The sequence below is a fragment of the Columba livia genome, chromosome 17 (assembly GCF_036013475.1).
Source record: "Columba livia isolate bColLiv1 breed racing homer chromosome 17, bColLiv1.pat.W.v2, whole genome shotgun sequence".
Taxonomy (NCBI): domain Eukaryota; kingdom Metazoa; phylum Chordata; class Aves; order Columbiformes; family Columbidae; genus Columba; species Columba livia.
The window spans coordinates 9,754,665-9,782,134 of NC_088618.1; the positions used below are offsets into that span (position 1 = coordinate 9,754,665).

At 41.9% G+C, this 27,470-nt stretch overlaps 1 protein-coding gene across 26 annotated transcripts in view; it reads right to left on the minus strand.

Moving 5' to 3' along the window:
- The window catches only part of DEPDC5 (DEP domain containing 5, GATOR1 subcomplex subunit), a 44,723-nt gene that overhangs the window by 13,451 nt on the left and 3,802 nt on the right, over positions 1–27,470 (minus strand). For 3 of the 26 annotated variants that reach the window (XM_065033164.1, XM_065033154.1, XM_065033155.1), the window contains exons 6-33: positions 27,233–27,316; positions 26,506–26,555; positions 25,923–25,992; positions 25,501–25,579; positions 24,703–24,764; positions 24,053–24,122; positions 23,696–23,768; positions 22,873–22,976; positions 22,497–22,571; positions 21,486–21,620; positions 20,941–21,002; positions 20,765–20,838; positions 20,392–20,461; positions 19,814–19,850; positions 18,954–19,074; positions 17,655–17,878; positions 15,945–16,148; positions 15,277–15,412; positions 13,538–13,635; positions 10,334–10,399; positions 8,805–8,988; positions 7,521–7,681; positions 6,385–6,502; positions 6,054–6,221; positions 4,944–5,205; positions 4,035–4,171; positions 3,139–3,244; positions 298–360 (exon numbers count right to left, since the gene is read on the minus strand). In XM_065033164.1, the coding sequence (XP_064889236.1) occupies positions 298–360; positions 3,139–3,244; positions 4,035–4,171; positions 4,944–5,205; positions 6,054–6,221; positions 6,385–6,502; positions 7,521–7,681; positions 8,805–8,988; positions 10,334–10,399; positions 13,538–13,635; positions 15,277–15,412; positions 15,945–16,148; positions 17,655–17,878; positions 18,954–19,074; positions 19,814–19,850; positions 20,392–20,461; positions 20,765–20,838; positions 20,941–21,002; positions 21,486–21,620; positions 22,497–22,571; positions 22,873–22,976; positions 23,696–23,768; positions 24,053–24,122; positions 24,703–24,764; positions 25,501–25,579; positions 25,923–25,992; positions 26,506–26,555; positions 27,233–27,316 (3,093 nt within the window). The remainder of the gene's footprint in view (positions 1–297; positions 361–3,138; positions 3,245–4,034; positions 4,172–4,943; positions 5,206–6,053; positions 6,222–6,384; positions 6,503–7,520; positions 7,682–8,804; positions 8,989–10,333; positions 10,400–13,537; positions 13,636–15,276; positions 15,413–15,944; positions 16,149–17,654; positions 17,879–18,953; positions 19,075–19,813; positions 19,851–20,391; positions 20,462–20,764; positions 20,839–20,940; positions 21,003–21,485; positions 21,621–22,496; positions 22,572–22,872; positions 22,977–23,695; positions 23,769–24,052; positions 24,123–24,702; positions 24,765–25,500; positions 25,580–25,922; positions 25,993–26,505; positions 26,556–27,232; positions 27,317–27,470) is intronic. The other 23 variants (XM_065033182.1, XM_065033176.1, XM_065033177.1 and 20 more) reach the window with 17 other exon arrangements.

The following is a 27,470-nucleotide window of genomic DNA, read 5'->3' on the forward strand; positions in this document are numbered from 1 at the left end:
AGCACTTAGTGAAACACAAAAAGAGAAGCTTCAGTAGTCGACAAGACAGTACTGCAAAGGACAGTAAGGCAGGGCACACCAACATCCAAAGCACATCACAGACATTGAATGGTGGAAGGAAATAGTCACATCCACCACCAGCAGCCACTCTGTCCTGTTAATGCTGTGTTATGTCCCTCTCAACAAGCAGATCTGGAAACCAGCACAGGTTCCCCACGTGGCAAGCTCAGGACAACAAATACTCTCCATTGCCTCAGTCCAAAAGCCAGAGATGACAAGACCCCATCCAAAACTAACCTGGGAGTAGAAGGTTGAAGTTGTACGTGGGCTGCGAACAAAATCCATAAAGAAGGCCCCATCCTGAAGGCATCAGAGGAAGCAGGCCCATTAATGGCAACAGCACCAAGGAGTTGAAGAAAAGCAAATACAAGGTTGTGCAAGTATGAAATGACCACAGAGGGAAAGTATGAGGAGAATGCAAATCCCAAACAGACCCAGGACGTCAGGTGCAGCAGAATGCAGAGCATCAGGTGTTACACACATACCCTCACTTTCTGAAACAGGACATGGCTCTCCCTTCACACAGATGCTTTTCCAAAGTTTTGAAAAATCACACTGATCAGAAGCCAATTGAAACTACAGCCTTCCCTCCACACGTCAGAGGAGAAAGACTTGAGCTTTAAAGAATGTGGGCTTCCATCCTAAATGCAAAGCTGAATAGTGATACGGAAACCTGTAGAACTGCATGTGTAATGACAAATATCCAAAGAACAACAGCTTTTTCCTAGTCTGTCAGTCATTCAAATGATAAATACGGAGAGGCAAAGCAGCTCTTTTCAGGAAGCACACTCTTCCTCTCAAACACACGTCTGGTATATGGTGCAAAGGAAAACGAAGAAAAATCCATCACAAAGATCTTTCCAACACTGTGTTTAATACTTCATGCAAAATTAAACAGACACTGCCTGTGCTATGTTCCCCGCCCACCTGCAAACCCTGGATGAATTTATCCCCGGCTGCTATTCAAAAATGTGTCAAGATTCTCTTATCACATAAGACAATGCAGTGGAACTCAACTGGATTTTAATTCCCTATTTGCAATTCTTTATTCTGTTCCCTAGGCAAAATATTTTGTCTAGCCTGCAGTTAAGATGATGCTTACCCCTGTATGCACATATAAAACATTTTCAGGAAAGAATCAAAGCCAGGGTTACACGGCTGGCAATTTACACGGTGCAGAAGCAGAGCCAAGCACCCTGTTTCCATAAGGGCAAAGACTTCCCAAATAGTTTATGCATTAAGCTAACCACTGTGCTAAAATCACACTGCACTGCCCAGTAACTGCCTGAAGGGACTTACTCAGTTCTGCTCTGAACCAGAGAGTAAAGGTGGAGCCAGCGGCTCAGTTTTGTTTTGGAGTAACTCCAGCACTGAATAGCATCCTAGAAAAAGTACTTGTTCCCCAAGGCTGCTGACAGACACACAGCTGTGACAATTTGTCAGTACTTGAGCTGCAGGTCTCGGGACAGCCCATGGACATTCCCAGGCTGGTGAGCCCCACAGGGGTCGTGCTGTCCCAGAAACGGGGGCACACCCTTGCCAATGCTTCCAAGTGAGCACAAAGTTGCCCGATGGGGCTGCCCGGCCACCAGCACCTTCCCAACAAGCGCGAGCCATCAGTGTGGAGATCCCAGCTGCTTCTCTCCCAGTCCTTAAATGTAAATATTTATAGGAATGTTCACTACTGCAGTGTGAAAGGCTTTCAGTCCACAACGCAGTCTTCCAGATTGTCCAGCTAGACCTTCAGAGAGGCTTTCCAACACAGTTACTTTTAAAAATCAGGCAAGATCACATTTGCTTATTAGCACTTTCTGTAGGACAAGGTCTGCTACTTTGTTTCCAACAGAGGAGTGTGCCACCACTAAGAAAGCCAATTTTTCCCTTTTCCTTCTGCCACCAAGAACAACCAGCCACAACATTCTTATGTCCTGTGTCCCATGTGGAATTTTCATCACCTTTACAAGTAGAAATTTATATTTTCTGTGTTTAAAGAGGGAAGTTTGATGAAATTGTTTTCCAAAATGGTAGAAGAGGAAAATGCAAAGCCTGTATTATGATCTGGAAGTCTGCAAATGTGCTTCAAGTCCATTTCTGCACCTCCCTCTTCCAAGGTTCACATGACCCGCTTCTCAATCTCATCCCTGCTTTGGAAACATTCTGCAAACAGGTGTCAATGACTGCAGTTACTCTGTCACTTCAACTAGCAATATCCAGCGTAATTCAATGCTTGTCCTTGGTGCTGGCACAAAAGGGTGGATGTTGAAACACCAGATGCTAAGAGAAAAACACTGCAAGAGATGGTTAAGTTGATAGTGGGGAATCTGAGAACTTTTTCTTTGCAAGACTTCAACAGTTGAAACCAAGACAGGTCACACTTAAGTGTTCTATCTTCATTCAGTTCCTCGTTACTTCTGCTGAAACACCACGCCAGAATACAGAAAAATAATCAAATATTCCTGCTTGGACTCAGAGGTGGAGTTTCAGCTCTCCTGCACTCAAGGCTGAAGGACAAGAAGGTGAAAGATAGCGCAGCCTTTGCTTTAAGTGTCTGAGAACTCCAGAAGACTGTTTGCTCCAGCCAGCAAAGAAATGACACCTAAATCACTATTCAGGAACACATCCTCACTTCTAAGCAGATGCAAAAGAGTTCCTGCTGTTAAAATTGCACTGCAGCTTCACACAGTCCTGGTCTAGAGCTTGATTTTGCTCTTAAAGGCAGGCTTAACATAGGTGCAGGCAGCACTGTGCTGAAGCTGAAAATCCAACCCTGACTAAAATGAAATGTGGTATCAGAAAAGGACTAATTAACAAACACCACTCAGATTAGCAAAACACACTGAGAGCATCCTAGGGATTCCATCTCGTTGTCACAAAGAACTGAAGGACCGTTGTGTCCCAACCTCCTCTTGCGCCCTTGCACACAAAGGCTTCAGGGCACCCCCAGTACAGGACCAGTCCTTGCTGGATTAGAGAGCAAGATGTGATACGCTGTAGCCATGTGCCCAGAGAAACAATTTGTGTTATTTAAGAAATTCTTATGTAAAAATAGTAGCTAAAGCAAGACCAGAAAGTCCTTACCTTCCGAGGGCTGTCCATATAGGTGGGTGTGATAGCAATGCTCCCACTCTCCGAAGGCCCAGAGCTCTTCCCAGCAAGCATTGCTGCTTGTTGCTCCCCCAGCGTCCTAAGACAAAGGGAAGAAATGCAGTTTGTTCAAACACGCTCTGTGTCAGCTTCCATCTGAAGGCAACAGTTGCAGAGGGTTACTGCTGCATTTTCAGACATTTGCCTTCCCACGCCCTGAAGCAGAGAGCGAATCCAATGTTCTGTAAGTACAACATGGACCCTTGAACTTACTCAGTTTTATTAAGCATGCATAATGCTATCTTACCAATAAATATATTAATCTCTTACGTATTTAGCAGCACCAATGTTTTAAATTGTGTTTTCAGCGTATCTGGTATTAGAACTCTCAGTTTCTTCGACCCATTCAAAAGCTTCACAGGTATTTTAATAGATGTTACCAGTGCAAACAAGCTATTTTTTTAGGCTATATTTGTTACCCGTGTTTATACTGAGACCACTCAACTCATGTGGTGTAATTGTGTACATTTATGTCCCAGTTAAGCTCTTCTTATGTGGAAACACCTGTACTGGCAAATCACAAATAGATGTGTAATGGACCAAAATGCTACTTAAGAAGATGATCCTTCTAAATTACTGGTCATTTACTTCTCTAGTCTCCATGCTCCTTTTTAGTCTTTGGTATTCATTCTACAAATGGAAACATAACACAAGGAAGTCACTGCAAAAGCCCAATATTTCACGAGCCCTGCTACAAGGACACCAGAGAAGCAGGATCCCACATCCCTTTTTTTGAGGCAAAGTTCCCCAAATCTGCTTTAGTCAGCCCAGGAAGAACACGCAGGAAGGACGTTCTGGTGCTGTTCACTCAGCCCAGTTTAAAGACTCACTTCTGACTGGCTTCCATCTGCAGCAGAGCCGAGAGGGCCGAGGTTCCCTTCTTCCCAATGGGGGGCCCAGGCTGCTGGTCCAGAGAGTGGGTGGGAATCGGACCAGCGATCTGCAAGCCTTTCATGGCAGACCCTTTCTAACAAGGGAAAATTGAAAGCACAGACTTAGTGAAGCCAGGCTTAACTAGTAAGCGAGAAAACACCGCCTCACATCAGCAGGGCTTTATTAGGTATCCCTTAGAAAAAAGAAAAAACAACAAAGTTAAACCACAGGTACACAAGAAATGAACAGCCTGGTGTCCTGCTTGGATGCTATTCACAAAATAAAACAGATGTTATTTTGGAAAAGGTGGGTTTACTCTGAAATAAATTACCCCATCCAGTATGTGAATTGGAATAGAATTTGCTACACACTAACCAGTTTCTCATCACCCTCCTGAATCTACCGTTCACCAGTAGTTCATCCATATGGTTCTCTTCACAATCCTTTTCCCAAACCTGCAGCACACAGCCAGCCCAGCTAGAAGTTACCAGCTTACCCTACCTCACAGATCCTCTTTTATCAATTATCTGCATCACAAGGTGCAATAGTGTGTCCAGGTTAACCCTACCAATAGCACAAAGCAATGCATGTTTGGAAAGAGGTGGCATCAGGCTGGTGGTAAGAGAAGATCAGCTGAGATACCCATTCCAGGTAAATTTAATTAGTTCAAGAATAGCAAGGTCTTAACAAGACCACACTAGTAGAAATCTGAACTAGTACATTGGTCAGCACTGTGCGTTATGTACAGATTACCCACACATACACAGACACACCCCCTAACTTGCTTGGGATTGTCTCAGGGTCCCACTGCTAATGCTTCGTTAGGACTGAAACTCAGCTTCTCACCCAACTAAAAGCTGACTCACTCGAATCATTCGATCAGATCGATGGCGTCGGCGAATGCGGTTCAACCCCTCCACGAAGCGAATGAATCCGTCTAAGAGCTGCCACTCCTCCTCGTCAGAACGGGGCTTGTCACCGTACACATCGCAGTGCACTTCTCCCTCCATAATGCGCTTCGTGGCACTGATGCAGGCAGGCAGAAGCAGAAAGCGGGTCCTCCAAAATTTCAGTGATTCAATAAGGCTGATAGAAGATGTAAGACAGGACAGAGTTCGGCACAGTTGCCTATGAAGGATTTTACAGTAAGTAAAATGGATATCTATCTACTGTAAATCTGAGCAAGTACAGTGACAATCTCATTCTGCCATCCCTGAGTGAGAAAGAACAGATATGCAAAGGAACGGTCAGCAAGATGAATATCACTGGGAAGTATTAAAACATTGATATGCAGAAGAGAAAACAAGGCTATCTGCACAGTAATTGTACTATAGAGATATTTTCTTTTCTAAAATTCTGGGCCACAAAGGCTTTTTCTTTAAAAATAAGCAAAGAAAAGGGAATTTAAAAGGTACATGTTAGAGTAATAGGCATTTTGACTGAGACCTGAAAAGAAACAAAGATACAGAAAGACTGGTTTTGTTGACAGAAGATATCAAAAAGGCTATTGATACTGCTAGAGATATCACACATTGCTAATAAGCAGCTTTGCTCTACATAACTTAAGAATAGGACTACAGTCAAGCTAAGCCTAGGACTCAAGCAAGCCTCCAACAGATTCAAAGAACATAGAAGTTTTGAGTCAGTTCCAGAAATTAGCAAGAAAGCCAAGAAAAAAACATCTGTGTGGCATAAAATGCCATCCTACTTCCTTGCATTTGAAGCAGAGGAAAAAATAGTTCATGTTGAATTTTGTGATCAAGACTTTGCATCAAAGATCAGATAATGCAACAGCAACACAGAGTAAGATTCCTACCAGGCAAGAGCTGCTAACACCATACAAATGAAAGCAGGCCAGGTACTCTCCCCGGAGCACTGAGTATTTGTGGGTTGAACTTGCTGAAGAAATTTCAGGTCAACAAGGAAAAAAGGCAACTAGGACACAGAACAGTCTGGATGGAAAAGGAGATCTCAACCTGAAATCCTCAGAGCCAGCAGAGCAGATATACTGATCCAAGTAATTCCACTTGTACTCTTCAAGTCTCTCATGGGAAAATTCTACCCAGCAAGAGACAAATTCAGAGTCAGAGTGTGAGGGGCACAAGCTGTATGTGTAGTTTATCTGAGCAGATTCATATGGATACCTAAAAGAGAAAACACAATAATCTGAGTATCCTCAATAGCAGTGCTTCTCTTTCTTCTCCTAAGAAGGTTCTGCAGTATGTTTTTTCAAGCAAGTACAGGCAGCTGGAAAAGCATGTTCATCTGAACATGGATAGCAAGCTGCTCAATTAGAGAGATACTCACTTTGGCAGGTATCGGGTCACAGTAATGATTTTGTCTTTTAATGTTACTTTGTGGAAAGTACGGCCCATACTCAGCCAGTACTGATCTTCTTCCTCAGGTCGGTTTCTTGATACCAGTCCTAATTGTAAAAAGCGAAACACACCTTCTTTCAGCTTACTGCTACGGTCACAATCTTGTCAACAAACTGTACGTATAGAAAGAAATTCCAGAACTGGGCTTCTGACCTCAAGACAAACTAAAAGCCATCTTTCAGGCCACCTTTTTAAGGAACATATGTATGAGCCTTTTGTTCTTACACCTAAGGTTTGCTAGGATCACAACCGAAGGGCATTAGCGATTCATACACCTTCTCTAGTCACCAGAGAACAAACAACATGAAGTGCTGAGAAATGGGTGGGTATGATGGCGAAGCTGGTCTCCACTTTCATTTCCTCTCTGTGCTTCCTTCCTGGAACTAACCGCTTAAGCTCAACACTTTACCAAAGGAGCCTTGCTGCTCCTTCCCAAACCAGTGAACGTAACAACCACATCCCATTCACATGTATTCCCTGCTCTGTGAACACTGCATTGCGCTCACTTGCCTAGAGAACATCCAGAAAAAAAAAATCCCAAGTCAAACAGTAAGTCAGATTCTCTCACGGGAATATGACACCTTCTTAAACCAGCCCAGTCTTCTGGGCTTTAACTGGGTTTAGCTGACTCATGGTTTCAGGACAATGAAGCTTCACCTGTCTACCTGGGATCTTCACAGCTATTTTAGAGTTGGGAAACTGCTTCTAGATACACACACTTGGGAGCTTTGGGTCTGTCATCTTCTAGAGATGTGCCTGTCCTGCAGACACTACCTGAGTTGTGTTTAAGATGTATTCACCCTAACAGCAATCAAGCCATATTTCATTTGGGTTCATTATCATGAATGAGGCCAGTTTATCACAGTTCAAAAAATCATGCACCTGTCCCTTCATAGAGCAGCTGAGTTGTTCATGCTGTCCCAGATCAGGATCTCTCCCAGCAAAGTTCTCCATATAACAACAACAAGAACAGAGTGCTTCAACGGACATCTATGCATGATTCATAGAGATTACTGGAATTAGGAAAGAAAGACAAGACTGAATTGTCAATACAAAGTCACTCACCTCTGCTGTAAAGGGGGCTGCTGCTGAGCGGGGGTGGCACTGTTGTGGCTGGTTTCTGTGGTTTGGATTGCACAATAATTTGATAGCCTTGCATGAGTCGCTGACAAATAAACTCCTCAAACACCTGTTGGGCTGTCATCTGCACTCCTTCCTCATCTCTCCTGAACACAAAGGTTAAGGAGACGAGAATAAGGAAGGTGAACACACACCTATTCTTAGCCCTGCGCTACCTCATTGAGGATTTATGCCTGTGCTGGGCTCTGTGCAAGTGGAGCCCTCTGCCTGTGAAAACCAACCTGCAGGACAGGAGAGACACACAGGCACCTTTGTTTTAAACAGGTGACAATTACCTGGCTGGCAATACTTATTAATGCCTTTGAAAGCAGTTTTGCAACTAGTAACAAATTTGGTACAACAGCTGCTAATCTTCTAATAAATTCACCACGGATCACTTTTACGGCATTTTGCAGAGCACATCAGTGTGGTTTGTAAATGTTCAGCAGAGGTCAGAACTGCAAGTGTGCGGTCAATGCTCCACCCGCTCCCACAGCAGGAGGTCTAGAGCAGAGAGATCAAAACACACATCACTACAGCATCTTATTACAGCTACTTCAGCTCTGAACTCCGCTTTCCTTGTTTTAGGCGTTTCTTCATTCATCCTGCTATTTCCCAGGTATTTCAGTCACCCTGACTAATATTTTTCTTTTGTTCCCATGAACAGGTCTTTCTGATATCTTACAAGTTGTGGAAAGTTTGAAAAATGTTTAAGATGAGACAGCTTCAGAAGAAAACCACACCAACCCTATTAAAGAACAGTTACCAGAGACCTCCAAGACAAGCCAAGAAGTTCTATTTATCCCACTAATACTATTTTCCACCAAGATTCTTTAAACTAAATATCCCTGAAAGTGAGGATAAGGATCTTCATCACTGTGTGTACACATGCATTTGCTTATTTAATGTTTCCAAAATACCTGGTAGAAAACGGATCGAAGATGATAGCTTGGGGTTGATTTTTTTGATTGAAACACAACGGAACAACAAAAGAGACGTAAATTTTGTATGCAAACAATTTCTAGCATAAAATCAACATAATACCATCTGACAGTAACATAAGAAAAGGTGCAAAGTTACCACTGAAAAGAGAAAATCTTAAGTATTCTGCTGCTAACTATGTTAGCAATTGATCTTTCTCTTGTACAGCCCCCAACATGTTCCGCTTCCATCAAGTGCGCCTCAAGCACTTGGATTCAAGGCAAGTTATAGAGAAGGTGCTGGCCAAACCTGTCCATGTCAGCTTCTGGAAGGAGATCATAGCAACCCTCCGTGTAATCGTTCTGCAGGCTCTGCCGGTCGGGGAAGTAGTCCGTGGTGAGGGGGAGACATGCCGGAGTAGTAAGGGATTTCCAGTCCACTCCGACTGTACAACAGAAGCCTGGCACTACGGGGGGAGCAGACAGCGTCAGAACTGCCTCGTTGTATCATGGGGGGCAGACAATGGGGCATGTATGGTGACCCACGGCAAAAACAGGGTGCGGAGGAAGATGGAAGAAATGCGTGAAGAGGAAGGTTAGAGAGAATGAGGGACAAAAACAGAGATGGTGCCAACAGGGACAAAAAGAGGGTGGAATGGGAAGGGAAAAGGAAAGTAGGAGGGGAAGAAGGGAGGGAGAGAAAGAGACAGAGTTTGTTAAACAATGCAGTGCACATGCTCATTTAATTCAATCCCATCATGCAAATGGCATTCAAAGTTAATACATTTAATTTTCTGCTGATTGAAAGCTAGAGCTGACACAGCCACCGCTCTTCCAAAATTACAGCAAGTCAGGTGCAGTTATTCATTATTATTAAAACAGACCAACATTCCAAGTCCGAACAAGAAAGTCAGACCAGCTTTGCATCTTAGACAACTGCAGAAGGAGCTGGGGACGAGGATAGAAAGAGTGACTTTCTAGAATAGTACAACAGCAGAAAAGGAAGTATTTCTATAGTTATAAAAACAGAAAACAGACCCAGAGGGGTGGAAAGACCAGAAAAATAATAACTTGGAAAGCAATCCTTCCCCACACCCTTTCCTAGAGCTATGTTGCAGTTTCGAGATTACAGAGACTAAAATTAGACACTAAAGAGCAAAAGCTAACTAAATGACATCAAATCATCAGTTCACTGCTGCACTACGTTCTAACCTGCCTCCATTGTATCAAGGCACTTGGCCAACCACTAATTCTTAACTTCTTGTCTGAGATCTTACAGACAGGAAGTTATTTTACTATAAAAATGTTAATATTAATGGCAGGAACACTGCACAAAAAAGTAACACAGGACAGACTGCTAAAAAGAAAGTGTAGTTTTTTCTTAACTAGTTTTCTTAATTAGTTTTCTTAACGTAGTTTTTTCTTAACTAGTCACATACTTGTTTCTGTATTATAGACAGATATTTCTCAGTCAATGGCACCCGACTCAGAAAGTGACGGTACTATTCCTGCTTTGCCAAGCAAACTTCTCATATTGAGAGGCAGATAAGAGTTTGGCAGCTTTAGCTTTTTGCATAATAGTGTCTGGTAAGTAAAGAATTTCAGATAACACGGCAACCAGCTACACATATTCTTAAGGGATACAGAACTACCATCACAGAGAGACACAGATCACGGAGATCTGCAAGTTACTGCAAGGCAAAAGAAACTGCTGCTAAAAGCCAAGGAGGCTCCACAGTCTCTTGCCCACCATCTCCTGATGCCTTTGTATCTGTACGTGCCCTTTCCCTCCCTGCCTTCCCGCCTGTGCAAACTCTTCCAAACCTTTCTCCTGCTTACTTGGATCTGGAGAGTTAGAGACGGCATCTTCCAAGGAATCCTTGTTCTGGGTTTTGAGGTTCATCCCTACAAGGAATAAATATGTATATTATTTTAAGCAATTATGCACTTTCTTTTATTTATTTTTATTTGAAATGAAAGCAGCTCGCAAATGTTTTAAGAATATGGCATTTCTCTTCTTGCAAAGAACTCGGCGTTCTGCATAGAAGAAAAATACACAAAACCAACTAATGAGGCAAAAAACTCCCAGCTTATTAGAAGCGTTCAGTACCTGAAAAACAAGCAAAACCAACCTCCTCAAAACGGTGAAATATCTTGAAAAGTAGATGCCATAAAAAAAGCAAATAACAAGAAGAGAGGAGTCACCTGTAATCATTTAGTTTGCTAATCTCTAGGTCTCAGCAGCTAAGTACTTTTAAATACATTCAGTACGTAAAACCAGAATCTTTTTTTACTGGTTTTCTCATTTTATGGATAAGGGATAAGGGAAGACTTTCATAAAACACAGGAGCGGCAAGAAGAGAAATTATAACAGACTTGCACCTGGTGGGAGAAGAGAACCTGTATATAAGACTCTAATTATCTACAAGCCTAAAGAGTAAGTAATTTATGAAAACCACAATACAGATTTACTCCAAATCCAACATTTTTAGGCATAAACTGCCAGCACACATTTCACCTCTCAGCCAGGGGGTGGGGAGGAAAGAAAACAAACAGTTGATCTTCTTGATGCAGTGAATACAAACTACCTTTTCATCCCTTGCCAGGCTACCCGCTAAGTAGGTCCAATAAATTAAACACCAACTACTATGTTCTGAACACATAGCAACTTCCATTATGAGTCAATCTGAGATACCCCTTGGTCCATACTTCACTAAGAATAGTAACACAGCTTTTATTCATTATGAGATAAAGTAAGAGCTAGGGAAGAGATGTTCAGTTTTTGAGCAAAATTCAGTTTATTCAGTTTATACTAACCTAAATGAAGACCAATAAGAGACTTAAGACTAATAAATTATATTTAAAATCTGATTAGGACTTAAGACACCATGATTTTTCTCACTGTCAAACAGATTTGTTCTAAGCAGCCAATTAATGTGGAAAACAGATACTAAAACTACAGCTCAGTGAACGCTAAGGTAACATGATGCTATTGTACCCCTTAGCCAGTTTTTCCTAGTCCCATTTCATATGTTTGCTGCATTTGTATCAATATTGGTGTAGTGACAGTGAAACAATCCATACAGCAAAGAAAAACCCCAGTTACTCTTCATGTGGATCAGATCCCTGAGCTGGTTCATCATGTAGCTGAATAAACAGCTGTTGTGGCACGTGAGAGGAAACAAGCAGCTAAGGAGACAAGAAAAATTGCTGGCTTAAAAGGCATTTATCAAAATACAAGTTTCAGGAAGCCTCCAAACATTTACAAGGAGCCATTTTTACAAAACTAGCTTATGTAGATTTATCTAGGAAATTGATATCAACATTGCGGCTGTTACTCTCAACAGCATTTCCTAGCAGAATGGATTGTTATCTCCTTCCACGATGACGCCAGTAAAACAGTAGAGGAGCTGACTCGAATTGGCATTCACCTTTCAACAGCTCTGCTGATGCCATCTGCCATCTAGTTAGGGAATTGCAACAAGATTTATCTGCTCTGAACTATCATCTCCCATCTGCTGGACAACAGAGAAAGCATACTGAACATCAATGGAAATAGATGGGGTGATTTTTCACTGTGAAGCCCACGTTGCAGCAAAACACGCTGTGGGCAGCAGAGGAGAACCAGACTCACTGAGAAACCATATTTTTGGAAATCGTAATAATAAAAGAGTTTCACAGCATAGGTGACTCAAACCGTAAGGGAGAAACAGAAGTCAGATCACTGAGTCACGGTGTGGCAGCTACAGATGGCTGCGGGCGGCTCGGCAGGGAAGGTGCTCATAACGACTTTCACAATGACAGGCACAGATTAACTTCTACCACATACGTGATTTATATCCCATCTACGGACACAAGAGACTTCTATAAAATGCACGCGTGTTTATTGCCAGGATATGCTCTGCATCATGCAAATTGTATCCAGCAGCTGAAATGCAGTTTAGGAAATGCGAGAACAAATAAAGTCTATCTGCAAGGCAGGAAAAAAAAAAAGGAATAAAGCAAGGAAATGAAATTTATTCAGATGAAATCCACAGAAGGAAACAACAGAACAAAATCACTTTTAATGTGACTATGTGAACACGAGAGAGACACAAGAAAATTAAGTCTGCTAACTTCTTTATGGCTAAGATGGTTTTGAAAAAAGAACAGAAATCTTGAACACTATACTTCTAAAGTTCTTTTTTTTTTCCCCCATGTGCCTATCCAAAAAGCACATCCATAAAATCAGAAGGAGGTTGCAAAACAAACCAACAAACCCACAAAAGACAACCCAACAGAATGCTTAGTGTTGAGGTGTTGAGGTGTCTGGGTCAGGTAAGCAAGCCAGAGCTGATCTGCAATGGAAAGTACAGACACGTGTCTTCTCTCAAAAACGTGACGAAATATTTGGGGCTGTGTAAATAACATTTAGCATAAACAGCATCACATTAAAAATGCTTAAAATCTGAAGAAAGTGCACTTGTAGATAATGACAAGAAACACCAGAAGGCACCTAATGCCAGATTGTACCATGCAAAATAAACCTGCTTTTACAGCTTCTCTCAAAACCTAGATACAGCCAAACTTCATGCTTTCCTATGGCTTGTATATGTAAAATATTTATACATTCAGACAGGTTTCTTCATCCAAAGGGTGACACCTTAAAGCAACACCACCCAGAAAAAACATTCTGAACAACACCAGTGCATACTTAGATGTGTTTGTGTCTGGATGTCAGTGCTTTGTTATGGAAGTAAGTGCCTGAGAGCTTATTAAATGTAAACAATGAGGATCTTTCTATATTAAAGTCTATAAGGCATACCTAGAGAAGTAGAGACACTTTAACCAACAACAAACAAACACACACACACACACCAAAAAGTCCATGAGCGAGCACTACCAGGTCACTCGAAGTTGAAAACTCCTTTTCCATGATTGATTCTTTCTACTTTGTACAGCCTGGCCCACCCACCTCCCACGCCTTCTGCCTCTATTACTTTGTCCCTGCTAACAGGGAAGTGGCTCCTCTCGCAGCCCCGTGCTCTGGCACTGCCTTGTTACCTGCACCGTTGCCCCCAGCCAGACCATTGGAGAACTCTTCTGTGCCGCTGAAGCTCAGGAAAGAAGCACCGTCACCGGGATGCCGAGAGCTGACGTGTCTGGAGAAAAACAAAGCAGCCTGTATTATACCAGCCTTCCTCACTTGTGCCCTTCCTTGCTTTTAGCAAGAGCCGATATAACAAATAGCAAGTAATCAGCTGCCGTCTCAGCTGAGCCCGCGGTGAAACCAGGCTCTTCATTATGTTTGCAGAGATTGTGATGGGCACAAAAGCAGCGCAGCGAAGGCTGTAACAATATTCCATATCTATACGTACTGTTTGTTCTTTGACCCCAGCAATAGCCAAGGCAAGATCTTTGCGGAGCAGTGGAGAAACATCTACCCATACACTTCCCAGGAGAGAAATGAAACTTCGCTATTTACAGATCTGATTCCTTGGTCTATAAAACCAGTATTCCAGATGGGGCAAATTGCTTTGGAGCAACCAAAAAAAGATCAAGAAAAAGGATTACCAAGAATATGGCACAAGAGATTGGCATTAATGACAAGATACTTTAGCACACTAGGATGTACTTATGAAGCAATAAAAAGGCAATTAATTTTTTTTTAAGTAGAACAAAGATGGGAACAAAGATGGTGAGGATGATGTAATACTGAAATTATGCAACGCAGAAAGAGATTATAGTATTCTAAAGGAATACAAGTTAGGACAACAATTTCCCTATAAAAGGGAAAAAATGGCATGAGAGAGTTAATTAGTCAGTGCAGTTTCCTGAAGGACTGCTTGAAGATGGCAATACCAGTGTCCTCACTCACCTTGGACACTCAGAAACAATATGTAACATTAATTTCTAAGCATGCAAGAGGGAAGAAACACATGGCAAGAAAGAAAGTTAGTGACGAAAGAAACAAACTTCTTGGCAATTCCGAAGTTGCTTAAGCTACCAAAATGTTTTTGGTAAACAACATTTAATAATGAGTGAAAAATGTGGATAAAATGTTGTCAATAAAACAATAATCAGATAAGACCCACATAAGACAATATCTGGAGGTTGGAGAACAACTGTGCAGATTGAAAAACAGCCTAGGTGAAGTGAACAATCTAACTTCTCCGGCTGTAAAAACAGCCTCCCCACAACCAGGCCACATCTAGTAACATCAGGATCGTTTTCACTTCTCAGAGCCAACAATCAATATAAGCTCCCAACACTGACCAAAGTGTGTTTTATAAAAGAAAACTAGTTTATGAACACAGGTACTTTCATTTGCAATCCACCCCTGATGTTTATGATGACCATATTTCTTATACGGGGAAGACAGGACCGAATGGTAGCACTGAAATTGCTCAACAGTTACCATGAGGCAAAGCTACGCCCTGTGCTAAAATAATGTTCTATTCTGGCATGAAGGTCAAAGCTATAGGGATAATAAATCACGAATGAAAGACACAGGCTTTTATAAGGCAATTTTGAACAATTCCATGAATGACGCATTATACTGCTTGTGCACTGCAAACTCTGTGATAAACAACCACCCTCCCCAAATCAGGGAGGTAAACCATCCCCAGCCTTGGCAAAAGAGCTTTATATCTCAAAATAAAAGTATATACTGCATATGGGGCACTGACACAACGTATTATTAAAGATCACAACCTATAACTGCCTTACTGTAACATACATGAAATTTTAAGGAACAGGGACGTTCATACCAAGTCTACAGGGACCGACCCTAAGGAGCTCACCTGCCCGTGGCCTCGTGGTACGCCAGCTCCAGCAGCTCAGCAGAGGAATGGGTCAGATCCTGCTGCCCGCTGCCCTGCATCTCTGCCATGTTCTGACGGGTTTGGTGATGGATCTGGATTGCTTCTCCTGATGGACCTACACAGTTACAATTCGATCATTAATCACCATATCCGCATTGATTCCTCAGTTGCCTGTGCCCTCCTTATGCCAACAACACAGGCAATGCCAATTAACAGAAATTAAGAAAGCACGTTTACGAAACCTTAGAGACCTCTGGCATTTTCTCTGAAGCCAGGGAAGCAGAATGTTCTTTTAAACATTTTGGAGGGCGTACTTAAAATTGCTAAACCAACATAAGAACAATTCACCATCTGAAAGTCAGCCCAAATTAAAGTTATGATTAATTTCAATAGTCTCCATCAAGTGTAAGATTGTTCCACAGTACCTGATGCTGCAAGTTCGCCAACAGATGGTAATATTTTAAAAAATAGGATCTCTGACTTGAGATCTATATAAGATCTATATATATATAAGACTATACATCCTTAGTTCAGCCTCTGTTACAGTGCAGAGTACTTCAAGATGCCAGGGTTTGCATTGGTTCTCTTGTGTTAATGCTTGGACAAGGAAAAAGTAACAGCAATCTAACGTGACATGAAGGACTTACCCACAGGAAACGTGTGCATCCAACGCCTCCTGTTCGATGTCAGCTTCATGGGCATGCGGGACGGGGCAAACGGGTTGATCAGCGCCCGCTGGGGTGTGTATCCCCCCGGCCGAATGTGCAGCATGGATTCTGCGCTGCCAACATGGAACCTCCCAGGGGCACTGGAGTCACGTTGCTGAGACTCCAGCATGCTCTCAAGCACATCTAGAAAACACAAAGTCAGCATGGCATCACGCAGACGCCGGGCGAAAGGGACTGAATTGCTTAGGGATATAAAGATTCGCCAGGGTAAGTGGGAATAAGGAGAGAGAGCTGAAGAATAGGCAGGGAGAGAAGCTGAAAGCAATTCCAAGCCAGTCTGCAAGTTACAACTTCAACAAGAATCCAGACAAGAAAGCATATTATTTCACGTGCCATTACAGCATTGCCGTATACCATGTCACCTTATACTAAACAAAGCCATAAAGAAACCACTTGCTAAGTCCACTACGAAGAATTACTCAAAGCTGTCAGAATTCCTAAGAAATCAAAAGACTGACACAAAAAACTTCAGGATGAGGACAAAAGACACGGCAGAAGCTACAACTGAGGAACATATGGGGTTTTTTGTAACATTCAGATCTGACCACCAAAATAAGGGACTACTTCCAGAAGACATGAGACACAATTTCAGCAAACTAGCAGTTAGTCACTGCTGCTCAACCTAGAACAGAAGTGCAGTGGTTTAGAAATAGGAGACGGAAATAAACCAGATAACAAAGTGGCAATTGCCCCAAATGAAGGGTCTTCTTTACAACTCTGTACTGCCAACTTAAACAGGTCAAAAGCTCTGACTCCTCCTTAGTCCTATTCCACACACATCCCATCCAGCTGCACACCTTCAGCTGGGTCACAGGACTATCCTTCAAGCTAAAGGAGTAGCAGAAACAGCAACAACAAAATGTTCCCTGTAACAACAGCAGGGAAAACATGAAATGTGAATGTAATGTGAAAAACACTGTGTGACAGCAGTTTCACATGAGTAAATCCAGTTCCTGTAACGGGATAAATATGGTATCAGGTCATACAGCATGACATGAAAAACAAACAAAGAGCCTTCAGGGGTCAAATTTTACAGATCAAGCAATTGCAGGAGGAATACAATTTACCTATAATTGAGTTGGGTTTATGGAAGATACCGTGCAGTGTCCAGGAGTGAAGTTAAATTGGAAGGAAAAAAAAAAGCGCCTGTCAGCACACCAGGATAGCTCAGCCGTACTTTGTCAAAAGGAAGGATCCAGAAAGTGACTCTTAATGACAACAAATCCCCACAGAAAGAAGCTATAAGCAGAGTCCCCCACAGGGCTCACTACTAAGGCCAATTCTCATTTGACGAATTATAGGTGACCTGGATAATAAAAAGTTACTTGTATATGTCCGCATTCACAGGCAGGCCCAGGAGAATAGTCAAATTTTAAAGAAAGCAATAGACAAGGGAAAAGTACAAATCAGTTTCAGGACACTGCTATTTAGGACAAGTTAATAAAAAAAAAGCAATGGAATTGCATAACAAAGGGGGAATGCACACCCAGCCATAGCTGAGCTGCAGAAAAGGTGAACCATGAATGCTGCTATGGGCACCACCTGCCCTCAGCTGGCCGGGCTGTGGCCAACACAAGGTTCCATCTTCACTCTGCCACACAAGGTACCTCCCACCTGCCCCAGGCTGACCTCTGGTGCTGGTATAGCCCAAGGAGCTGCTGACTTCACACTGGTGCAGATGAGGCCGTGGGATCATCAGGATGTTGGAGATCTTGCCCAGCGAGCTGTCGTCAGAAGCCTGGCTCCTCACCTCCTCCGAGGGCAGCGTGCGGCTCTGCAGGGACGGGCTGCACGACACGTCGTAGGAACTGGAGCTCTTTCTGGTGCGACTTTCTCTCTCCCTCACAGACCTGCTGACAATAAACAGATATGGCCAGTGATATGGAAGAGACTAATTCCTGGGTTAAAGGAGTTTCAATGGGCCCAAATCATGTAAAAGACTTAAAACTCATTAGGTGAACTCAAGAAGAGGACTACAAGGAAGTTATCACTATTTTTTTAAACTATGAGGGTACTACATACTTCTGTGCAATATACAATAGAAGAACACAACACTAAAAGACTTGCAGCACAATGGCTGTGAAAAGAGTACGCTTGACGCTTTACGCCTCTCTACAGACAACACATCAAGCTGGTAATATAGATGTGGTCTAGAAGATACTAGACCTGAGCTTACAGTGCTAGGAACATATAGCTATAGGGAAACTACTTGGAATTAATAACTACATTAAATCGCATTGGCACCTTCCAGCATGGATTTCTACAAGCTGCTCATGTTAACAAGCGAGTCCACATGCACAATTTCCTCAGATTTGGGCAATACTACTGAAAGAAGGAAAGCAAAAAAATACTTCAAAACAAGTTCCATGTCCCTTAAAAAGCACTAAAATTTATAGGTTGTTGAATGAATTTGGCCAGGACCTGAGGATAATTACCCTTTCTTCTGAGAGGAAAGGCCATGGAATATCTGACAAACTGCACTCAGCACCTCCATTTCTTCTTGCATTTGGAAAGGCATCATTTCCAGGGAAGATCCCCCACCACTCTATGTGCACATCAGTAGTGTATTATGAAGCAGTGCATCAAACTGATATTATTTCTACAACTCCGTGCAAGTTTATTGTGCAAGTACTTTCTTATCCAGCTTGCAAAATCTGCTAGGAACTTAGCAAGGAAGACTAGCATCATTCTTCATTCAGACAAAATTAAAGATCTAAGGAAGAAGTATACTTATGCCTTTTCCTAGATCCCACACGCTGCCTTACAAGTGTCAGACAACCAGCCATACATACTCACTACAGATAAAGCTTTGTTCAATTGTAAGCACGTGGAGCTTAACTTTCCTTATATTTCTCAAAGCATTCTATGCATCCAGAAATACACCATAACACACCTGCTCTACAACTAGTACACTCAGAAGCCTCTTACCTGAATGTGGTACAGCGCTGGGCTCTGGAGGGGCCTGGCAGTCTGAACACCTGAGCATCGTAGCCATCATAATCCACCTGGATGGGCAAGGCATTCTCAGCATCTTTTGGAGCCCCTAACGCTGAAATAAAAGTCATTTAGCACTGGAACCTCTTTCAAGAATGTTCAAGATCTGCAAGTTAGAAGTATCCAACTCTATCCAAGAAAAGTATCTATTCCAAAAGAAATCACAAGGACAAGTCTCATGAGCAGAACAGCTGGGGCAGCTCAATTATCAGAGTTGGTGTCTCTGAATTAGGGTTGCTGAGGTCTTAATGTCTTTCCTTCATATATCACAGACATTAAATTAATAATCAACAAATCAACCCCTTCATGAACAGATGCCTCAAGTTCCCTCACAAAGAAACTGCACATTTTAAAGCATCTTTGGAAGAATGGACAGTGTCTTTTTAAAAATGTACACCTTCCTGTAATGAGGTGGGATTAGCAGAATGCAACCTTCTGCCACTGCAGTTCTGTGGCCAGTGCACTGACAATATGCCAAGGCAGTGAATCCCTGTCCTTCTCCCATCAGCAGCACCGCTGGCGCATCTGTCTGATATTGTCTGCTCCTCCAGCCAGGTGACAAGCAGCCAGGACAGAAACTCACCCTTCCATATCAGTTATTTGCCAAGAAGGCAACTGATATAAGAACATTAACATCCTGAATAACATCTATGTGGTTTTGATGGTTTTCTGCAACAATCGTTCCTTCCCACATTTCGTCAGTAGTGTTTTTGCTGACGTATCATTGTCTCACTACAGCTGTTTGTTAGTTTGGGAGTCAGTAGAATAGATCATTCTAGAACAGAATTACTCACAGGCATCTCGGTTATTTTTTGCTTTCTCAGTCAGCGGCTGGAGGGTCCAAAGGAAGCATGAAGAGACCAAAAACAAACAAAAAACAAACAAAACCACACACACAGAAAAAAAAAAAAGAGAGCAAGAGAAAAGACAGAGAGAAGGGAGACAGTCAGCATGTTCTAAGGAAATATCCCCCAGTGTGATCAAGCATCAGATTTGAAGTTTATCCTGCTGACTCAGCGAGGCAGCCAGACCACTTCAGAAGTATTAGATACTGATAGTAACAAACCTGCACAAAAAAACACATATTTGCCATCACCTTTCTTCCTCTCCACAGAGTTTATTACAGAATGAAATGCTAATTTTTATGGTGGCTAAAACATTTCTCAGCTGATTTCATCCTAGAAAGGACCTACAAACTAGTCCCTCATTCCCAACCCCTACAAAACCCATTAGAGCTTTGCTTTCACTGTCTTTTAACACTTAAACTTAGTTACAGCTGTTGGAATCCTTGCTGGAAAGATTCTGACACTTGGCTGAGAAAAGATATCTGACAAGCTAGTAAGAAGAAAAGGTAAATCAGAAAGATACGTACTTTCCTTCCTGCCAGCTTGATCCGTGGGGTGAAGCTGTTGCACAGGAGCTGGCTTTTGGACGTGTAGAAACTGAAAGGAAAAACAAGGTGGCTCAGCTGTCTGTGAAGAACTGAACATAGTTGGTTTGCGACGCAGCAAACAGCCCGTGAATTGGAGCTGGCTGTTAGACGGAGAAAAGGGGATACCTTGCTCTGCATAAGACAACGTGTGGAACTAGTTTAGAGCTCCTAGTTCTGTAAGATTATTGTGATATATGCCTTTGCTTCACAAGGAGAGCAAAGGAAATAAGGAAAGAAGAATGAGAATTCAACAGATTATAAAGCAGAAAGCAAAGCAGAAGTGTTTAGCTAAGGCTGATAAGAGTTCACCTACCTATGGTTTATCCAGTGTGGAATATTGTAGTCATCACACAGTCTGGAATCGCCAGGTCCACAGCGATTATGGAGCTGTAAGAGGAATTCAGGAGCAGAGCAAGCAACTGTGTTAGGCTAGTCACAAAATGAGTAACTTTTCCAGTGGGAGCAGCGAGAAGGGACAAGAAGCGTTACCTTAAAGAGTGGTACAGCATGCAATGGTTGTTCTCCCATGCACACCAAGTCCACACCTATCCCTGTAAACAAAGAACAGCAGAGTTCAGCCATCTACCAAGCACGACTGATATTCTAAGCCAAAACAGATCATCAATTTGAACTGAAGAGCAAATCTGTATTCATATCAGATCTTAAGACATCATTATACTGAAGATGGTAGTTATCAGTCCTGTGGTGTGGTTATAAACCAACAGTGTCAGTGAGGATACAAGAAATGTTTCTTCTAAACTAATGCAAGTCACGCGTGATTGTCCTTTAAGGGAAATGTCTCCATGGAGAGATGAAGTTCTGTATCACACAAAAACATTAAATTAAATGCCTATAAGTTATCTGAAAATGTGCCCATTTCAATATGAAGTGCAGACACAAGACTTCCAGCTGTAACCCCTCTTTCCAGAGCACACAAGTTACAACACATACTATTTCACAGCAAGAAAAGGCTACAGCTTTTCCAAATGTATCTGTTTGCCTTCATAAAGACTGCAGTGTCACTAGTTATTTACCATTGTCTATCATCCGCTGTTTGGTTAGAATCATAAGGTGTCGATCAACTTCAAATACACCCACACCAGGTGTGATAACCACAGACATCTGGCCAGTCCGATCAAAGTTCCGGTTTATGTAATGCTTGTCAAACACTAAGAGAAAGAATTAGAGAACACTTTAAAAGAAAAAGTGACGTTGGATTTTTTACATTTTTTTTTTCAGAGCATGGGAGGTGACTCTCTATTAACAGTGGCATTAAACAAGTTCCCACAAAGCACAAGCAAGCATGAGAGGGCTTGTATATAGTCTTGTTCAACCAATAAATGTTAACAAAGCTACAGGAGTGACAAGAGTTATGGCAGAAGATGGGAATCAGTTATATGGAGTATTTTTCTCATATGCTTAGTGTTTCCTTTACAACACCTCAAAAAAAAAAACCCACAAACAAAAAACACATCAAAACCAACAAACAACCCCCCCAAAAAAACCCAACAAGGTAAAGTCCATTACTAATCATTTTAAATCCTGTGCTCCCTCCCATGAGAGTAACAAGACAGTGACTGAGGTGACAGAACAACATCTGATGTACAAAATCACAAAAAACAGATCTCTGGGGAGCCCTTCCAGCCCATCAAACCCATATCTCTGCCAAAAAAGATGGATCAGCTTCACCTATATCATGTTTGATCCAACTTGATTTCGAAATGCTTCCGTAATTTAAAATTTCAATTTCTGTTCCAAGAGGTTCTCATACATACACAGAGCTAGAAGAAAAAGTCCCATCCTAACAAGGCCCTATGAACGGTTCCTGAGGCCTGAAACACCCAATACTCAGTTATTTGAGACACTGGTTTTCCAGAGACACACAATACAATTTATTCTGAGGCCAAAAACAACAACTTAACCACCTAATATTCCCCTCCTCTTCACAGTATTACAAAACAGACAACATAAGTCTACACCCATTTATCAGCAGCTGCTTTAATGGTTCATCTCCTGTATGTTTTTATCCATTGTTCCTAACTTACCATTGAATGAAAGATTTATGGCCTCCAGGTAGTTCCCCTGTGCTGAGGTAGAATTGTAACCTGGAGGAAATCCCTCTGGACAAGTGTTCGGAAGGAAGAAAAAAGAAAGAATGTAATCTCTGAATAGACTAGCTTTAAAAACAAACACACACCACACTGCATTTGTAGTAAATCCTATCACTCCAACAAATCACAGACGAACTTGGCATTAGTGTATCTCCCAGCAACAGCCAAGCAAAGTAGGCTGGCCACAAGAGCATTAAGTAGTACCATACCAGACTCCAACTGAAACTAGAGAGTTTACAAAGAACTTCAAAAAAATAAAGAAAAACAAAAGATAAAAGGGTAAAAGTATGGGAAAGGAGGATTCTTGTACCTGCTTGCTCTAGTCGTACCAACACAGGATACTGGATGAAAAGCTTTTTAATGGTCACAAGCAATGATGTCCACTCTTCTCGTCTCTCATTCTGAACTACAACTCTAGAAAAAGCATAACTCAATGAGGAGCATGAAAGGAAGTGAGAGGGGATGAACAAACCACAGAAAAAGGAATGCTCGAAAAGGTGAATTTCTTCCTTGTGCTGGGCAGCACGTTAGAACTATGGTGTACCTGTGGCAATCACTAAGGTGTAGATGCATAACCAAGCTGGGCACATCTCCAGCCAGAATAATCTCTCGCTTCTAAATGTGTGACCAACACTACATGGCAAATAGCATCACCATTCTGCAAAGCAGTAAGGTCATTTAGAAGTCCAAGATCAGAATCAAGTGATGGATTTGACACCTGTATCTGTTGTGACCATCAGCCAAAGAGCTCCAGTACCTAACTGGGAACACTTGTGGTCCCAGCAATGGCACAATCTGCTCTTCAACCACTCAAGAATGTAAAGATCTGCAAAGCAGCTACATCTTCTGCAGAAACTACTCCCAGCACTACAGAACTTAAGTTTATTGGCAATTCCAATAAAGCACAGACAACACAACATTCACATGCACACAAAAGACTGACTTAGCAAATTTGGGTGGGCACTCACAGATGGGATGAGGACTACTCATCAATTTGCTGCCAGTTTCCAACACAGATATTTTTCACTATCTTAATTCCTTGCAAGGTCCTACAGTTCACAACAGGATATTCTCCACAAGGGTTGCACATACACTGTGGGACAAGAGGTGAAAGAACTGGGAGGGACACGTACTTGTAAAAATCTTCATAAAATCTGCCCTCATGATCCTGTCGAATTGATGCACGATGTGTTTCAGGAAACTCATCTGAAACAGAAGCAAAGCCACGTATCTTCCTAAGCTCTTGTATAGAAATGATTCACCTTTTCTTGTAAGGAGCTGTTATTTCCATTAAAAAAAAAACCCACACCTTTGAAAAATATCAGATCTCCTACACAACATTAAAATTGCTTTTAAAACAAGATGACAGCTTGAATATGATGAGAAAAAATTGCCATATATTATAAAGTCAGTGGCAGCCTGTGACCAACTTTCAAGAGAAAAGGAGACAGGTTAAAAAATAGAAATACGAAAATACAGAACTTACATACCTATAGATTTTGCTTCATAAAACGTTCTAGAAAATAGAACCACTGTCACTTCATGGCTGCAATTCTTCTCCTGTCCAGGAAAAACACATGAAAAAAGAAAACCTTAAGGGTAATGGAAACAGAAGACAGCTCTGGGTTGCTCGGCCACAAGAGGCAGTGAGGCTTTGTTTCATTTTGAAGCAATTCACTTTCAAGAAGCTTGCAAATCATCAGTGGCCCTTATACTACAACCTGGAACCTCCTCATGCTTAAAGAGAGCAGTACTGAACAAATCACACCCTGCACCGGGGAAATATTCAGAACTGAGTACTGGGATGACTAAAGTTGCATGAAACTGACTTATGCATTGCACAAGCAACTCTATCACAGATTTAGTGACTGTAGTCCAGCCAGAGACTCCAAACAAACATCCTGTATGACACAAACACAGCAGATCCAACAGATCAGTTTTAGGGTCATTTGGCACATACATGATTTAATGCAAACCTGCAATAACCCTCTTTTGATGCCCAGGAGCCACCTCTCACAGTCCTGTAAATCTTAGCACTGACTGACACAACCTGCATCCTCCTCTAACTGACCCATCAATGGGTTCATTAAGGCGGCATCATCTTGGTCTTTCAGACAGGGTGAATCAAGCAGCTGCTTACCTTCCATTTGGTGAAGAGGTCAGCAAGGAAACCATTCACGGCTTTCTCAAAGTATAGGTCCCCTGCAAATTAAACATCTCCAAAGCATCAATAACAGCAGTTACTTCAACTGTGGGGAATATTTGACCCTGAGATTCTAGGACAATTGTTTTTGTTAGAATCAGAGCAGCTGTGTGCATAATGAATGCTGATATCACTAAAACAAAGATAATAAAAAAATTTAAAAGCATGACTATGGTTCAGAGGATGTAAATAAGTCTCTTACTGTCAAAAGGATCTGACCTTTATTTTTTCCAACACATTCGCAGCATGCTGGGAAAGCATCTGTACCATCTTTCAGGCACAGTATGCACAACTGATCCCCCGCTCAGTTTTGAGTAGCTGCCCAGTTACATATGCCTAAACACATGGTCAAAGGAAGTGGCAAGAGGTTTGCTGAAGGATTAAGCCAGAAAGAAAAAATAGAACAATGACACAGGTAAGTAATTAATTCTTAATTTCTAAAGTTTTAATATTTCTAGCTGACCCTACCCAGGCTAAGGTGGGGTTTTGCTTCATCACTAAGTCAAGAGAAATCTAAACCATCAAGATCCTCTTTGCACAGGACTTCCACACATTTCTGGTTTCAGGACTCACACCTGCCCTCGTCACCAAACATGATTAAATCCACAGAAAACCTTTCCCAGGTTCAGTCAGTTGGTCCCCTTGATTTTGTCACAGCAGAAATACGCAGTGACGGCAGAAAGGACAGCTGCTGCCACCCACACTGACAATCAGCCAGGTCAGTCACCTACATACCATAAATATCAAAATCCCACATTTCACAGCTCATCTGGATAAAAATATAAACCATGGCAGAAGTGGAGCGGAAGACCACCTGCAAAGGAACGAGAGATCTTATTTAATACAAGGTGCTTTCACTAAAAGGGACAAATGCAAAGAGTTAACTACAAAGCAAACTATATGACTGTGCCCACTGCATTATAGGAAATTTCCCCTCCAACAAGCTGGCATTTCAACAGCCTGAGGAATTCCTAGTGCTGCCAGCACAGAAGAGCTCAAGTTTACTAATCATTCATTCTCCTGAATTTATTGCCATTTTTCAGCTGGCAATGCTGCCAATTCAAATTATCCATACAAATCTGCAAGCAAGACAGAATTACAAGAAAACCGACAAGGAAAGGAAGGGAAAAACCTTCCCCTGCTCCCTGAGATCTTACCCGGGTGTCCTCACTGATGTATCCACAAGTGACTTTCTCATTCTTGACCCACAGTTCACCTGCCTGCGCCCTGGAAGGAAAGGAGCGCAGAATATTTACTAACCAGAGTGAACACGAAGATGAGAGAATCAACATCTGAGCAAATAAGGGACGTACCAAAACCTGCATTCAAGGATGACTTGAAAGCAGAGCAGAAGTTTAGTTCGTTAAAACCTGATCTTTAAACCAAAAGAAGTCAAACAGCCATTTCCCTCCGCACATTTCCTTGTTTCTTTGTCATCTCAACAGTAAACCAAAGTAACCCTCACCTAAACTGTTAATGCGTCTTGGGAAAAGGTGGAAATATTAGAAGAGATAAAAATAAACTTATTTGGCATTCATCAGAAGCAACAAGTGTGGTTGGCTGTCCTACTACTAGTTTCTTCCACCCCAAATCAACCCCATGGTGCAGAAAGAAATCTGAGGAAGAGTCAGGGAATATAAATTGTGAAAGGGTTTTTCAGAGAAGATTCTCCAATTGGATTCTCTGGACTCATTAATCTAAAGTCATAAGTAACAGTAAGTCCTCAGGGGAAGCACTGACCTGATACCCGCAAATTCAACTTTTTGGGTGACATATGCACACGTGCTGACCTAAAAATGAACAGTTAGAGGTGTTAGGAGAACAGCAGGCTCAGAGTGAGCAGACCCATTTATTCAAAAAAAAATACAAAACCATGCTCAAACACCTGACTTCTGCCAGAAAAATCACAAAAACCACTGAGCATATTTACTACTAACTTCCCAGCCTATAGAACCTCTGCAACAGAAAACAGTTTTTAACACATATGAACTTTTATGGGGTTCATTGGTCTAATTCACTGCCCTTAGAAGAGCCAAAGACTGCACTTCAGAGATGCAGAAATAGAAGAATTCTCATAGTTGTTTATTAAGTGGTACTATCAGAGAGAGGCTACTTTAGTGTATTTCTAACATGAAAAATATTTGGATTCAATTCCTTCCAAAGGTAATAAATTATTACAACTCAGAACATAAGAAAAAACTCTTCTAAACAGCATTTGCAGTGCCCAAGGCAGTAACTAACATTACTGCGACAGAGTAGGAAATGATTGGACTATTTTTTCTGCAACACATTCATGTTGATTTCTCCAGCTCTGATGCACCACGTACACCACCAGTTCCCAGGAGCTGCTGGCACTGGCTTCGTCCTCAGTTTTCTGCATTTTGTAAAATGCTTATTTCCCTTTACAGCCAGCAAAGAAAAAGGTACATGATCTCCACCCCACACATGAGGACAGTAGAGGCCTTACCAAACTTTTCTTCAGCCGCCACATATCCCCACGCCCAATATACTGATCTTTAAAGGTCAGCTCCACCAAGTCTAAGGTCACTTCCTAGGAAACAGGAGAAAAACAGCGCTCAGATTTTATTAGTTGTTTCTAAGTAGCGCCCTTCAAACTGTTCTTTTAAGAACCAAACATTACAGGGAGGGCAGTTCTAAAGCAAGTCACTACTCGTAACAGATGCAAGATAAAAGTGAAGGGACAG